The sequence below is a fragment of the Drosophila grimshawi genome, unplaced genomic scaffold (assembly GCF_018153295.1).
Source record: "Drosophila grimshawi isolate 15287-2541.00 unplaced genomic scaffold, ASM1815329v1 contig_44, whole genome shotgun sequence".
In the NCBI taxonomy this organism is placed as follows: Eukaryota; Metazoa; Arthropoda; class Insecta; order Diptera; family Drosophilidae; genus Drosophila; species Drosophila grimshawi.
The window spans coordinates 14,696,915-14,711,490 of NW_025063240.1; the positions used below are offsets into that span (position 1 = coordinate 14,696,915).

The 14,576-nt window shown below is 45.7% G+C and overlaps 6 protein-coding genes across 11 annotated transcripts in view; 1 reads left to right on the plus strand and 5 right to left on the minus strand.

The window, feature by feature from the left end:
- Positions 1–14,557, plus strand: part of LOC6557536 (protein furry) — a 45,840-nt gene extending 31,283 nt beyond the window's left edge. For 3 of the 6 annotated variants that reach the window (XM_032743026.2, XM_001984159.3, XM_043215479.1), the window contains 14 exons: positions 233–352; positions 517–650; positions 760–858; positions 930–1,064; positions 1,134–1,305; positions 1,378–1,483; positions 1,551–1,886; positions 8,495–10,082; positions 10,163–10,669; positions 10,725–11,372; positions 12,272–13,231; positions 13,295–13,540; positions 13,602–13,965; positions 14,026–14,557. In XM_032743026.2, coding sequence (XP_032598917.1) covers positions 233–352; positions 517–650; positions 760–858; positions 930–1,064; positions 1,134–1,305; positions 1,378–1,483; positions 1,551–1,886; positions 8,495–10,082; positions 10,163–10,669; positions 10,725–11,372; positions 12,272–13,231; positions 13,295–13,540; positions 13,602–13,965; positions 14,026–14,207 — 5,597 coding nt within the window. In that variant the 3' untranslated portion in view covers positions 14,208–14,557. Of the gene's footprint in view, positions 1–232; positions 353–516; positions 651–759; positions 859–929; positions 1,065–1,133; positions 1,306–1,377; positions 1,484–1,550; positions 1,887–8,494; positions 10,083–10,162; positions 10,670–10,724; positions 11,373–11,689; positions 11,720–12,111; positions 12,157–12,271; positions 13,232–13,294; positions 13,541–13,601; positions 13,966–14,025 lie in introns of all 6 variants that reach the window. The other 3 variants (XM_032743025.2, XM_032743027.2, XM_043215478.1) reach the window with 2 other exon arrangements.
- Positions 1,910–2,761, minus strand: LOC6557572 (serine protease 3). The gene has a single exon (XM_001984162.2). It carries the CDS (start codon positions 2,745–2,747, stop codon positions 1,974–1,976), a length of 774 nt encoding a protein of 257 aa, XP_001984198.1. The 5' UTR covers positions 2,748–2,761; the 3' UTR covers positions 1,910–1,973.
- Positions 3,378–4,194, minus strand: LOC6557504 (serine protease 1). The gene has a single exon (XM_001984161.3). It carries the CDS (start codon positions 4,182–4,184, stop codon positions 3,393–3,395), a length of 792 nt encoding a protein of 263 aa, XP_001984197.1. The 5' UTR covers positions 4,185–4,194; the 3' UTR covers positions 3,378–3,392.
- LOC6571466 (serine protease 1) lies at positions 4,770–5,668 on the minus strand. Its single transcript, XM_001997629.3, has one exon. It carries the CDS (start codon positions 5,653–5,655, stop codon positions 4,873–4,875), a length of 783 nt encoding a protein of 260 aa, XP_001997665.2. The 5' UTR covers positions 5,656–5,668; the 3' UTR covers positions 4,770–4,872.
- LOC116806487 (serine protease 1-like) lies at positions 6,148–6,973 on the minus strand. Its single transcript, XM_032743029.2, has one exon. The coding sequence runs from the start codon at positions 6,958–6,960 to the stop codon at positions 6,211–6,213; it is 750 nt and encodes a 249-aa protein (XP_032598920.2). The 5' UTR covers positions 6,961–6,973; the 3' UTR covers positions 6,148–6,210.
- Positions 7,265–8,139, minus strand: LOC6571464 (serine protease 3). Its single transcript, XM_001997627.2, has one exon. It carries the CDS (start codon positions 8,125–8,127, stop codon positions 7,345–7,347), a length of 783 nt encoding a protein of 260 aa, XP_001997663.1. The 5' UTR covers positions 8,128–8,139; the 3' UTR covers positions 7,265–7,344.
- Positions 14,558–14,576: the final 19 nt, after the last annotated feature.

Here is a 14,576-nt window from a genome sequence, read left to right on the forward strand (position 1 = left end):
AAAAACACGCAGTGCGCCTTCCAGTGCCGGCTAAAAGCTTTTCGACTGACTGCTGGAAATCTTAAGTTTGCATTCAGGCATCAGTTGCCTTCAGTTGATGTCGAGCACTGAGCCGTGCCATAGACAGAAAATGAGCGCGAATAAGTCGTTCGGTTTGTTTGATTTTTCGTACTTGTTACGCTACGTACTTTTTACTCTTGCTTAACTTTTGAATTACTTTCTTGCATTGCAGAAGATGATAAAGTCGGCACTCTGGATGTCCTGCTGAGCAGCGCCTATTGTCGTTCACAACGCTTCCTCTCAAAGCAACTGGCACAATTGCGTCCTGAATTAACCATGTCATTATTTTCGGGTGAGTAAAGCTCGAGTTATGCCAGACTTATTTAATTTATTTCAAAAATAATAAAATAAGAATTGGGAACACTTCTTTGCACTCTAATGTACTTTACCTATGACAAAGGTTAAGGTTATGATTAAATAGAACTATTTTTAATCTGTTTGTGTTTGTCCTTACAGAGATTACGCACCGTTTCCAGAGCGCTCGCGATGATGTGCGCGCCTTGTTGCTGCAGTGTCTGCTGCCTTGGTTGCAGAACATGGAATTGGTGGCAACCAGTGTGCCGCCTGCTACGCCACTATCCTATATTATGGTAATATGTAAATGCCCTTTAAGTTAAAGTGAATATCTAAGCTGGAGGAGCTGAACTTTAAATTTATACAATTCGGCGGTTTGCTTACTTAAACATTGTTTGCTCACAGTACTTTCCGGATTCGGGCACACGTGGACGCCGCGAGGGTACTGGCTCAACTGAGGCAACAGAAATGATTCTGAATAATCTATTTTACATAACGGCAAAGGTAAGCATACTTTGCATTAACTTTGAATAGCTTGAATAACAACATTCTATTGTCTCGACGCCGTTCAACAGTTCTCGGATGCGCATCCGCGCGATATTGAGGAGCTGTGGGGCACATTGTGTCAGTTCTGGCCTAACAATCTAAAGGTCATACTACGCTATTTGGTCATCATGAGCGGCATGGCACCCACCGAGCTCTTGCCCTATGTAAGTGCCATATTTCCACTCTCCTCATATGAGTGAGCTATTTGACATATTTAAATTGTGTACGTGCAGGCGAAACGCGTGGCCCTTTATCTGGCGCGCAGTTGTCCGGATCGTTTGCTGGATGAGCTAATGGCCGAACTGCAGACGGTGGAGACGCTTAACTGTCTCATCGAGCGCACTGAAACGCCTCCCTTTTATAGGTTAACCAGCATGCGGAAGGCTTCCAGCCACAGCGCTGATGGTGAGTAACACAGCTGGAATCAAACCTGATTAGGGCATCAGTTTAAAGTGTCTATTCTCTATTCATTGCCAGGTCAAGCAGTGGGTGGCATTAATGATTCGCGCACCCAGGATCTGACCGTAGAGAAGGGTACCATACACACAAAGCGACACAGCGGCGAGGATCCCATTAAGATTGGGTAAGTATCCTGCTTTTGTTTGACCCTAAGAAATGTTTGTCATCGATAAGTTTCCTTTTATGTTCAGCACCTGTAAATCAGACAGTGGCATTCGGGCTTACACTCAGGCAGCTGCTGCTGCAGCCGCTGCTGCTGTCACGCCCATCACGGGCGGCAGTCGACCGCCGCGTGGCGCTGATAAAATACGTGCTGCATCGGGTCCCTCGATACTGCCGCGACCCGAGGATATATTAATCAACGATCCGGAGCTGCGACAGGAGGAGAATGTGGAATTGCGTAATACAGCGGAGGCGCCACCAAATGCACACCCACATCCGTTGCCCATGCCCGAATATGGTGGCTACTTTGCACCGCTAACAGAGTTCCTGCCAGATGTCAGTTTACCCATCAGCGGATTCCATCGGTAAGTTGAAAAAAGAAATTGAATAATTGCTTCATGATATATTTATTATAAGATTATCATATGCTGATATTCTTCAATTGGTTTTCACTAATAATACCGAACACCCTGGTGTATTATTGAGCGTATCCAATTGACGTGGAAGGCCACATTAGTGAAACCAGCTGGATGACCGGCAGTGCAGCCGCCAGGCGAAAAGAATGTGGTCACACCAACCAAAGTGGGATTCTGTTCTGTAACCAGTGGACCGCCATTGTCGCCGGGACAGGTGGATTGGGCACCAGGTGTCCGTGTACACAATGTGCCTTCGGATAGTGGGCCATAGTATCTAGCGCACAAGTCATTGCCCATGATCTCCATGCTGACGCACTGCAGAGTTTGTGCATATTGTTTATTGGCTTGTTCGCCCCATCCGCATGCAACTGCCCACTGGTTGTCATAGCGATTGTAGCTGGAACTTGGCAAATTGACCATGTCGACCCAGTACGTGAATGCCAAATGCGGTGTCCGTATCAAACCGATATCATAGCCTCTATCAAGTGGCCATTGTGGTTGAACATAGTAATCGCCTCTTGTCACCCTGTGAGTGAATAGGCCTCTCCTCGTATTGGAACCGTAGTGAATATCCACAAAGTCCGTGGTCAAGCATTGGGCAGCGGTTACAACAAAATTATTTGAAATGATGGCACCTCCGCATAATCCGGTTTGAGTGGTTCCGTACGTTCCTAGCACCAGGCCGACCATATAGGGAGCTCTACCCTCAGAGCCACCGATTATGATATTTTCAGGCTCGGGTGATTCCGTCGTCTCGTTGCCACTTACTAGTGCAACAGACAGATAAATAAACACTACCAATAGTTTCATGCTTGGATTACAAGTTGAATGTGCACTGCTCTGGATGGGTGCTTATATAGTAGTTCTCCACAAGTAATTATGGATTTCGTAACTAATTGTATGGGTTATGGTGACAGCTAACAATAATAAGATGCAAAAATGTAAGATTATTAATGGTATAAGCACTTAATGTAAGCCATTAGCTATCTAACATGCTCTATATGAATAATATGCATTCTGTAATGCTAAAACTCATTTCGAACAGCATCTGAATCGGAGCTCTTCATCTTAAGATGTCTCCATATACATAAGTATTTAGATTAAGGGACCATCACTGATATCAGATATTGATCCTTTTTGTGATGATATTCACAAACCTCATATCTGTTACGTTTGTAAATTGGCTCTACTACTTAGACTTGCTTATCGGGTTTATTATTAAATTATATAATGAATATACAGTTCTCATTTGAGATATGTCGAGCAAATTCTTTGTTAGTTACTTCTTAGAGGCATTTAACGTATTTTGGCCTATTATGTTATGGTGGATTCTGTGATTCAAGGCTAATCTACTACTCAGAACTTGCTTTAGGAAAACACATGGATAGATTTTATAGTATGCTTCTTTAATAGTTCTTTTTTTTCCTTTTTTTTTTTTTGTTTTGTGTTACGAAGTTAGTAGTATGCAATTCCAGAGTTTTGACGTATCCATTCCAAGTGGACAGTCACACGGGTGAAACCAGCTGGACGGCCGACCATACAGCCTGCAGCAGAACCGAACGATGTAACGCCCACCAAGATAGGATTATCGTGGGTAACCAATGGGCCACCAGAGTCGCCACCGCATGTTGATTTTCCATCCGGGGCTCTCACACACAGAATGCCTTCGGGTAGATTGCCGTATGATCGGGAGCATTCGTTATTGCTCATGATCTGCAGATCCACGCACTGAAGCCAATCAGCAAGTTGGCCATTAGCCTGTCCACCCCACCCGCAGGCAACAGTCCACCAGTTCTCAAAGCGCTCGTTCCGTTGGTTGAATCTGGGCAAATTCACCTTGTTGACCCTCGATGTGAAATCGACGTGGGGAGTGCGTATTAGGCCGATGTCATTGCCATTAGTATTGGGCCAGAGATGGTGGCGAACGAAGTTGTTATTCCTCACTCGGTGACTGTATTGACCATTTCCTCTCCAGTTAGAGCCATAATGAATGTCCACATAGTCCGTGGTCAAGCAATGAGCAGCCGTTAGAACCCAATTGTTACCAATAATGGTGCCACCTCCAATTCCAACTGTATTGCTGCCGTCAGTTCTCAATAGCAAGCTAACAATATAGGGAGCTTTTCCCTCGTATGCTGGATAGCCATTGGTTATAATGTTGTCGGGCTCATGCTGATCCACAGTCGTGGTCTGATTTCCACTGGCGGAGGCAAATGCCAGAAACAGAAGTAATAAGAGCGATTTCATCGTGGTAAGTCGCAACTGAATTGTCTCAAATGTGACCTTATATAGGGAGGACCATTAACTTAGTTTAACTTTCTTATCAAATTACTTTACAAAATTGTGACTCAAATTGCGATATTAGTAATATCTAAGTTACTTAATGGTTTAAGACATTAGTCATGCAAATTCGACTAATTTAAATTTCTTGCGTTCATCTCGCACTTATCTCGTCATTAATATTTATACTCCGCCGCCCTCAGGAATTTCGGCCTTAGAAGTCTGAAATGTGCATATCTTTCACAATTTGTTAGATAGTCACTAATCTTTGAAAGTATATTACTTTATTATTGTTTATTTAATTATTTTTTGGCCACGCCCACTCCCCCAAAATCCTAATTTTAAAGGCAAACTTGGGCGGTAGACTACTAAAAATTTTCTTCAATGATCGGTATTTGTTGGCTGCATCTGCCCTGGTCTGAGGCACCTGTCATCAAATGGTCGGTTTCGCCCGACTTCAACGTTCTAACTCGTTTTCATTGATTTGCAGCAATAATCGGGGCTCAGGCAGTTAGAGATTATATTTTATTCTCTATTAAGTAAAAAATTCAATTGCAACTAAAAATTTTTATTGTTTGTTAAGCAGATATAAATGTTTTGTTAGGAATATAGATTATATAAAGGATAATGCGTTGAAGTAGTACAAAATCAGCGGTTAGTATGCAATTCCAGATTGTTTTCGTATCCAATCCAGATGGCTTGTGATACGTGTGAATCCAGCTGGATGTCCAGCAGAGCACCTTCCGGCAGCAGTGAATTGACTGATTCCAATCAGAATAGTGTTGCTTTGCGTGACCAGCGGTCCTCCGGAATCACCGTAACAAATTGACTTGCCGCCAGAAGTACTGGTGCAGAGCACACTGCTATGAACCACACGTGAGCCGTAAGTTCTAGCACATTGGGCATTGGATATAACAGGCGCATCGACGCACTGCAGATTTTCGGGTGTCCTTGTTGAAGTTGTTTGTCCCCAGCCGCAAGCCGTCGTCCGTTCGTTGACGTAAAGTTTATTGCGATCACTCAAACTGGGCAGCCTAACTCTGCTGATACGGTTCGAGAACTCAACGTGTGGGGTACGAATCAAGGCGATGTCATCGCTGGGATGGTTTATAATATTGCTGCCGCTAACAGTGTGACTAATTGAACCTTGAGCACGTTGGTTTGAACCGTAGTAGATGGTCACGGAGGTGAACCCCTTCGAACAGTGGGAAGCGGTTACGACCCAAGTATTTCCAATCATTGATCCACCGCACCACGAACCGCTCCTGCTATTTCGAAAAGAAAGGAATACAATATACGGTGCTTTTCCCTCAGGGGCTGTATATCCATTAGTTATGATATTCAGAGGCTCTTCCTGATCCGGGGATTCAGTGGTTATTGCCTCAGGCTCACTTGCAGAGACAAGAGCCAAAGGCAAAAGAACAAATAACACTTTCATGCTTAGATTGCAAGTGAGCATTTAACACCTTTGAGTGTGACCTTATATAGTGAACTTGTCCAATTAATCATGCCGTTTGCAAATAGTTATATCGCTAATGGTGATGGCAATTAGATATACGAAGTGGTCTTTAGCTACTTTGGTTGAGGCAGTATTGCTTCTATATACAATTCAGGTATCATGTATTGCAAACACTACATAAGTTTTGTGAGACTGCTTCTTTATTAGTTGTTATCTTTGGAAAATGCTTAGATTAGTAGCAACTTCAGGATCTTTTTTCCCCATGTGGGTAGCTAACAATTTGAATCTCAAAATTTGCATGTTGTTAACAGTCGTTCTTTATAATCTTTGAAGTCGTAGTTATCTGAAAACATTTCTGAAGTCGAATTGCAAGTATTTGATGGATATATATTTTTCAGGCGCTATTGGCCTCTTATATTTGATTTGAATCTAAGTACAAATCCAGCTTCATAGCACACATAATTATATGTCTTGTTTTGTTAGGTATGCTGTTTATTTAAATCATATCGCATTGAAAAAGCAAAAGATCAGGGATTAGTATGATATTCCAGTTTGTATACGTATCCAATCCAGATGGCTTGTGATGCGTGTGAATCCAGCTGGATATCCAGCAGTGCAACCGCTGGCCGTCCAAGACTGACTGACGCCAATCAGAATTGTATTGCGTTGCGTGACAAGCGGTATGCCAGAATCACCGGAACAAATTGACCCACGGCGCCATGTACGGGTGCAGAGCACTCCGCCGTGAACTGTGTGTGTGTCATAAATTCTAGCACATTGGGAATTGGGTATAACCAACGCATCGACGCACTGCAGATCTTCGGAGGTGCTTGTTAATGTATTCTGTCCCCAGCCGCAAGCCGTTGTCCATCGGTAGACGTAAAGATTATCCCGATCACTGAAACTGGGCAGCCTAACTCTGCTGATACGGTCCGAGAACTCAACGTATGGGGTGCGAATTAAGGCGATATCATCGCTTGGATTTCGTATAACGTTTCCGCCGCTAACTGTGTGACTAATTGAACCCTGAGCTCGTTTGCTTGAACCGTAGTAGATCGTCACGGTGAAGGGATTCTTCGAACAGTCAGAAGCAGTTAAGACCCAAGAATTTCCAATCATTGATCCAGTGCACCAAGAACCGCTCTTTCCATCTTGAAAAGAAAGGAATACAACATACGGTGTATTTTCCTCAGGCACTGTGTGGACAATGATATTCTGAGGTTCTTCCTGATTCGGGTATGCACGGGCAAGGCGGCAAAATAAAAGAACAAATAACACTTTCATGCTTAGATTGCAAGTGAGCACATAACACCTTTGGTTGTGAACTTATATGGTGGATTTTTCAAACTAATCATGCCGTTCGTAAAAAGTTACATCACTAATGGTTATGACAATTAGAGATACGAAATGGTTGCGTCTAAATACAATTCGAATATGGTGTTGCAAACACACACGGGTGAAACCAACTGAACCGAAAGATGTAACACCGACCAAGATGAGATTAGCGTGGGTAACCAATGGGTTACCATTGGTAACGGCTCAGGCCGTTAGAGATTATTTTGAATTCTCTAATAAGTAACAAATTAAATTGCAACTAAAAATTGTTATTATTTGTTAAGCAGATATAAATGTTTTGTTAGGAATATAGATTATATAAAAGATCAGCGGTTAGTATGCAATTCCAGTTTGTAGACGTATCCAATCCAGATGGCTTGTGATGCGTGTGAATCCAGCTGGCTCTCCGGCAGTGCAACCTTTGGCTGAAACAAAATGAGTGACTCCAATCAGAATTGGATTGCTTTGCGTGACCAGCGGTCCTCCAGAATCACCAAAACAAATTGACCTGCCGCCTAAGGTACTGGTGCAGAGCACTCTTCTATGAACCGTGCGTGAGCCAAAAATTCTGGCACATTGCGCATTGGATATAACAGGTGCATCGACGCACTGCAGATTTTCGGGTGTCTTTGTTGAAGTTGTCTGACCCCAGCCGCAAGCCGTCGTCCATTGGTTGACGTAAAGATTACCGCGATCACTAAAGCTGGGCAGCCGAACGCGGTTAATACGGGCGGAGAATGCAACGTGTGGGGTACGAATCAGGGCGATGTCATCGCTGGGATGGTTTATAATGTTGCTGCCGCTAACAGTGTGACTAATTGAACCTTGAGCGCGTTGGTTTGAACCGTAGTAGATGGTCACGGAGCTGAACCCCTTCGAACAGTGAGAAGCGGTTACGACCCAAGTATGTCCAATCATTGATCCACCGCACCACGAACCGCTCCTGCTATTTCGAAAAGAAAGGAATACAATATACGGTGCTTTTCCCTCAGGGGCTATATATCCATTAGTTATGATATTCAGAGGCTCTTCCTGATCCAGGGATGCAGTGGTTATTGCCTCAGGCTCACTTGCAGAGACAAGAGCCAAAGGCAAAAGAACAAATAACACTTTCATGCTTAGATTGCAAGTGAGCATTTAACACCTTTGAGTGTGACCTTATATAGTGAACTTGTCCAATTAATCATGCCTTTCGTAAATAGTTATATCGCTAATGGTGATGGCAATTAGCTGGATGTCCGGCCAAACGCGAAATACCTACGGGTAGACTGCCATAATATTTGGAGCACTCATTATTGCTCATGATATCCGCACTTTAGTCAATCTGTTTATTTGAACGATAAGCTAATTTAGAGTAGGCATGTGAACTACCTGGGCAAATATTAAGGGAACTACAAATAATGGTTTAATGCAGTAGGGAAAATCGAAAGTGTTTATTTTCGGCACTAGTCCGTTTCTAATAGAAATCCGTTATCTTTTACAGCTGCAACGTGGCGGTGATGTTGCTCACAGATATTGTGGTGGATGGTATTCCTGGCATTGATTGGACTCTGCATTTACCGCTTATGCTGCACATTTTGTTCTTGGGCCTGGATCACACACGCATCATTGTGCGGGAGCATTGCAAGCAGCTGTGCGTCAATTTATTGATTGTGCTGGCCGAGCACAATGATCATCTGACTGTGGCACGCATTCTGCTCAACAGTGAGACGAGCAAACTGGATTTGGGACTGACCGTGCCTGCTCTGCCGGTGATTGACAATAACTTTACGGAGCTGCATCAGCAGTTCGACAGTTATCTGTTGCATGTCAGTCCACAGGCGGCTGCCTATGCGCTGCAGCACAATCTCTCCAACTCGACTATCATTGCGGCCCACTCGACCAACCAGCAGATGCTGCAACAGAATCTGCAGCAACTGCAGCCAGTTCAGGGACCGGTGAATGCCACACCAGCCGGATTGGCCGCCACGCCGGCAGCACTGCAGATCAATCCGAATAACACGGAAAACTCGGAGGTGCCGTTAATTCATGCGGATGAGCATGCTCCACCGCAGCCGGGTCCCAGCATGCCCATTGCGCATGTAATCAAGAGTTTGCTCAAGTTTCTCGCCCACGACACCTGTCAGCCGCTGTGGAACTATGAGGACATTACGGCCAAGGTGTGGGCCGTGAAGTCGGCGGAGCAACTGAGCTGCTTCCTCATGCATATGGTCAAGGTGTTTGCCGATAGCTATCCACAGGCGCGCATTGCCGAGCGCTGGGCGCAAACGGCTCTTCAACTGGGCCTCTCTTGCTCCTCGCGCCACTATGCCGGACGCTGCCTGCAAATCTTCCGTGCCCTCAATGTGCCCATTAACCCTCGCATGTTGTCGGATATTTTGTCCCGGCTGGTGGAGACTGTTGCCGAACAGGGCGAGGACATGCAGGGCTATGTGACCGAGTTGCTGCTCACTCTGGAAGCGGCCGTTGATAGCTTGGACTCGGATTTCCGGCCGCTCGACGTGATGAAGGATATTTTCAAGAGCACGCCCAATTTAAACAACAAAGATGGCGGTCCCAATTCCATTCTGCCCGGCAAGAAGTCACCTTCCGGAATGACACCGCAGTCCTCCAACTACTCGATACCCAGTCATGGACGCAGCACCAGCTACTCGGTTTCATATTGCGGCCGCAAGGCTAACAACTCGCCCTGCGACAAACAAGTGGAGCTCCGAAATCGTGCCTCCGGCATCGAACTAGAGCGCAGTGTGGTCAGTAAATTTGGTGTCGGTGCTGTTGGCGTCGGCGCTGGCTCTGCATTGTCGCGCTCCCGTAGCGCTCAGAGCCTGAAGATGCTGGGCGACACGGCCACACAGGATGACAAGATGACCATTTTGGCACAACTGTTTTGGCTGTCCGTATCGCTGCTCGAATCGGACTATGAACATGAATTTATGCTGGCGCTGCGCCTGCTCACTCGAGTGCTTCATCGACTGCCGCTGGATCGTCCCGATGCGCGCGACAAAGTGGAGAAGCTGCAGCAGCAGCTTAAGTGGACAGCTTACCCGGGCGTGCATGCGCTGCTCCTCAAGGTGGGTTATTACTACGATTGCATAACAAGCAATTTTAGTTTAAATTCAAAGCTAATCAATTGTGTTGGTTCACCTTTCAGGGATGCACCCACAGTGCCACCTATGAGCCAACCATCACGCTGCTGGCCCAGTTCGCCCCACTGCTCACTCTGCCCGTGTGTGATCCCACACAGAGCTGCGCCTTCCCCATGAACGTGATCGCCCTGCTGCCGTATATGCTGTTGCATTATGAAGATGCCAATGAGATTTGCATACGCAGCGCGGAGAATATTGCACATGTGTCCACGGAGTTGGGAGCCAAACTGGAGAATCTGGGCACTGTGATGACTCTGTACAGTCGCAAAACGTTCTGCAAAGAGTCGTTCCAATGGACCAAGTGTGTCGTCAAGTATTTGCACGACACCTACGCGCACATGGGACTCCACATGTTGGCCTTCCTCATCGAGGTGCTCGAGAAGGGGCCGCAACAGGTGCAGGTGCCGGTGCTGAATGTCATTCACTGCATGCTTCACTATGTGGATCTATCGGCGCCACAGGCGCAGACCATCAATGCGGATCTCTTGCGCGCCATTGGCAAATATTTAGATGTAAGTTTGGAACTCTCTTAAATGATAGGCGACTAATTCACATATTCCCTTGTAGACTGTTAACTGGAAGGACTCACTTAAGATACTCAAATTGATTGTCACACGCAGCTCATCGCTGCAGGTGGTGCCACCCAGCGATGGCAGCAGCGCCGGCTTATCGTTCTCCTTCTATGGCGCATATCCGGACTCGGATATGTTCTGTAAAAAGGAACTAGCCGGCCGCACCATGGAGTTCACATTCGATGTCTCGCAGACGCCTCTAATTGGACGTCGTATATTGCTCAAATCAGAGGATCCAGCATCAGGCGGTGCTGCATCTGCCACAGGCAGCTCTTCGCTAAACTCAACGCTGACGAATGCCACCACCGTGACGGTTGCACCGGCTCAGCAGGTCAGCGCCCAGCTGCAGCAGCATCGTGCCCACAGCAATGTGGCTGCCATTGCCGCCTCCGCCGTCGCTGCCCAGCAGCATCAACAACAGCAGCAACAACAACAGCAGCAGCAGCAGCAGCACTCTGTTGGCCTTGGCAGCATTGTTGGCACGCCCAATTCGCCTAGGCGTAGTGCCAGCTTATCGCCGGCGGATACTGTTCCGCTCAGTGGCTGGAAGCGTCCGTGGATGTCGCAGTGTCGTGTACGCGAGTGTCTGGTGAATCTATTGACCACCTGTGGCCAGCGTGTTGGTCTGCCCAAATCGCCATCGGTAAGTTGCTGGTCATGGTCATTGTGCTCTGCGGTCCGGGGTCGGCAGTTTGTCAGCTTGTACATTAGCAAGGTGCATGCTTTGAGCTCCCCTAGCGCTAGCTTTTTCAGCTCCTGCTTTTCTCTAATATGGCCATCATCTATACGAATTTATTTATTTCTACTTCTTTTTCTTTCATGAAAAAAAAACCAAAAATGAAAACAAAAACAAAAAACCAAAATGAAATTAATACAAAATCAAATCGAATCCAATGTCAAACTAAAACTAACACGCCATTATATATCATCATTAACAACCCGAACCAAACCTAATTATAGGACGATTTCATAAACTCTATTTGCTCAAAGGTAAAGGAACATGTTTCTAACAGCCACGTGTAGCTTTGCTTTTGTTTACGTAATTTGTTTTGGCTCGTTTCATTTCATTGCATTTCACTTCATTTCGTTTCATTTCATTTCGTATTACCGCTTATATGCACCGCTCATTTCGTCTCATTTCACACATTCCGCACCAGTGCACAGGTGGGCTGCCAGTTTGCAGTGTTGGTATTCGAATCCCGTGCATTTCATTTATTACCACGTTCCGCCGCTTTTGCATGTTGAAAACGGAAACGGGTCCTGTGAGGAGAGTCGCCTGTTCTCTTCCATTTCGTTTCGTTTGCTTATTGGTTTCTTGTTATTTGCATGTGTGTCTTTTGTTTTAAACTGTATATTTCGATTTCTTATTTTAACACAATCAGTTTTTGAGCACATCACTAACGGGATCGATTGCGACCAGACAAAGCGTAAGCTTTTCAGTCTTATTCTCAATTATTTGTTCTTAGATCTACTTCAGTGTTTAACTTGCATGCAACAGTATTTGTTCAGTTACTAATATTCTATTTGCTTGTCAACCTGTAGGTGATCTTTAGCCAATCATCGGATCTCATGGAGCGGCAATCATCTGCGGCCTCTTCCACCGAGGAGACATCAGGTCCGCAGGGTGATCTTAGCAGCGGTTCTCGTCGTGACGATGGCCAACCCGACTTTACCGTCTTCAAGGACTTTGACTTCCTGGAGTACGAGGACAGCATCGCTGGCGAGTCCACGGACAACTTCAATTGGGGCGTTCGTCGCCATCAGCTCTTCGAGGGCGACGAGGACTGCTTGAACTGCGGCAGCGCCATTGGCGGCTCCATAAAGGGCGGCCATTCGTCGGCACTGGAGGATAGCTTCAGCGATAAGACGCCAATTTTGAGCAAGCGCAAGCGACAAACCGCTGACGATTCGTCCGATGAGGAGGCCGAATCGGAGTCACCACTAGACGATGATCATCGTCAGTCATTTTTGAAATCTATCTTCAGTGGCGCACCGCCATCTTCGCTGAGTTTGCGTGAACGCCGTCGCCGTAACTCAGTTTCCCGTAGCGATACCAGCGGATCCAGTGCCGGCGATTTGGGTGATTTAACGCCGTGTAATGCCTCGCCCCATATGCAGGGCATCATTCGCTTTGGCGCCGCCGTACGCGATGAGGCGGAAGAGAACTGGCGACGTCAGCTGCAGTCGATGCTGGTCAATCAGCCGTCGGCGCACACCTCCGAGCTGCTGCTGCAGCTGTACAGGCTGATCAAAGAGTTGACCTTCAAGACAATCAGCATATCCAAGGAGGCTAAGAAATTCTTTACGGGCATCGGTTCCCAGCTGGGCAATCGCATCTCACTCTTTACGGATTTATTAAGTTCGCGTGCCGATCCGCCGCGTGTTTGGTGCAGTGAGATGCAAGCCACCACGCCAAAGCTGTTCGAAACTCTCAGGTTCAATGTGCTGGAGGTGCAGGAGCATCTGGAGACGTTCTTCGATCGCAAAGATCAGGTATTGGAGGTTAGTAAATTTGATTATTTTCCATCATTTTGATCGGTTTTAATGTGAGATTTTAAATTACAGTGTCTGGATGCAGTTAAAACATCGTGCAAATTGTCACTATTCAATGAGTCAGATGTGGCTGCTTCGAGCTTGGAGCTGCCCAGCAGTTCCAGCATTGCTTGCATGCCCTTTGATCCGGCCTCAACGGAGGTTGTTCTGGACTTGGGACGCTCGCTGTATAAGCTTATGTTTCAGCTGCTTCTGCTGATTGAATCAAATCATAAGATATCCTCGAATGTGGTTAATCATTTTCGCATCAATGAAGACGTAAGTGTTGATCGACAGGTCAATACATTTGCTTAGATTTCATTTCACGGTTCTCTTGCAGATGCATGACATATCCGATCTCTATGCCCTGGTGCGAGATGCTCTGGTGCGTTGCACTAGCGAGGCCGAGTTGGATTGCCTGGAATCGTCGACGTCAACGGAGGGGGAGCATACGCCGACACCATCGCCCGGGTTACCCATGACGCAGGAGGAGTTTGAGGCGTCGCTGCATGAGCATATTGATCTGCAGCGCTGGTCTAGCGCCATTTCCCATGTGCGTCAGTATCGACGCGTGTCTACACTGAGTGCTGGCGATCAGAGTCTGACTATCTTTAGCTATGGCAATCTAGACAGTCGTCTCAAGTTTGATGAGATGTCGATCATATTGAATGCTTATGCACATAGCATTATGAAAGATCGCACGGGTTAGTATCACAATTGCACTAAATATTTGTAAATATTTCTAACCTCTATTTACCTCGCAGAAGCCTTCATTGTATCCAAATCGGACTCGGAGCTGTTTGAGGTTTATGCAATACTCTCGGAGAACTTGTATCACGTCTCAAGCGCGTTGACTAACATGGAGATCAATATGAAAAGCTACTCAATGGGCGCCGGTTCAAGCAATTTGCATCGCAGCGAGCAGGACATTGTGACAAATCTTTAAATATAGAGGAACTTTACATATGGCTAAGATTAGTGCAGAAATAAGCTCATTTTGATATGTAATCAAATTTAGATTTTAATATTTAAGCAGCATTGTAGGGCACTATCATTCAGTTGAGAGTTGATCAAGCATTATTGAGTATGAACAAATGTGTTTTTAAGTACGGTATAATTACATAATATACATATATATTTATCTCTTATCGCGACTAGTTTTTATAAGCTTCATATCATGTCGGAAAGACGAAGATAAAAAATTATGAGACAGTTTTACGTTTGGCTCTATAAAACATTGAACACAACAACATGCAATATTTTTCTATAATAATAAAAAAATATTTAATTACAAAATGGGACTTGTATTATTCCG

Bases quoted from the DNA above. Each gene is read 5' to 3' on its own strand.
- LOC6571466 (XM_001997629.3), bottom strand. From the start codon at position 5,655: ATGAAAGTGTTATTTGTTCTTTTGCCTTTGGCTCTTGTCTCTGCAAGT.
- LOC6571464 (XM_001997627.2), bottom strand. From the start codon at position 8,127: ATGAAAGTGTTATTTGTTCTTTTGCCTTTGGCTCTTGTCTCTGCAAGT.
- LOC6557504 (XM_001984161.3), bottom strand. From the start codon at position 4,184: ATGAAATCGCTCTTATTACTTCTGTTTCTGGCATTTGCCTCCGCCAGT.
- LOC116806487 (XM_032743029.2), bottom strand. From the start codon at position 6,960: ATGAAAGTGTTATTTGTTCTTTTATTTTGCCGCCTTGCCCGTGCATAC.
- LOC6557572 (XM_001984162.2), bottom strand. From the start codon at position 2,747: ATGAAACTATTGGTAGTGTTTATTTATCTGTCTGTTGCACTAGTAAGT.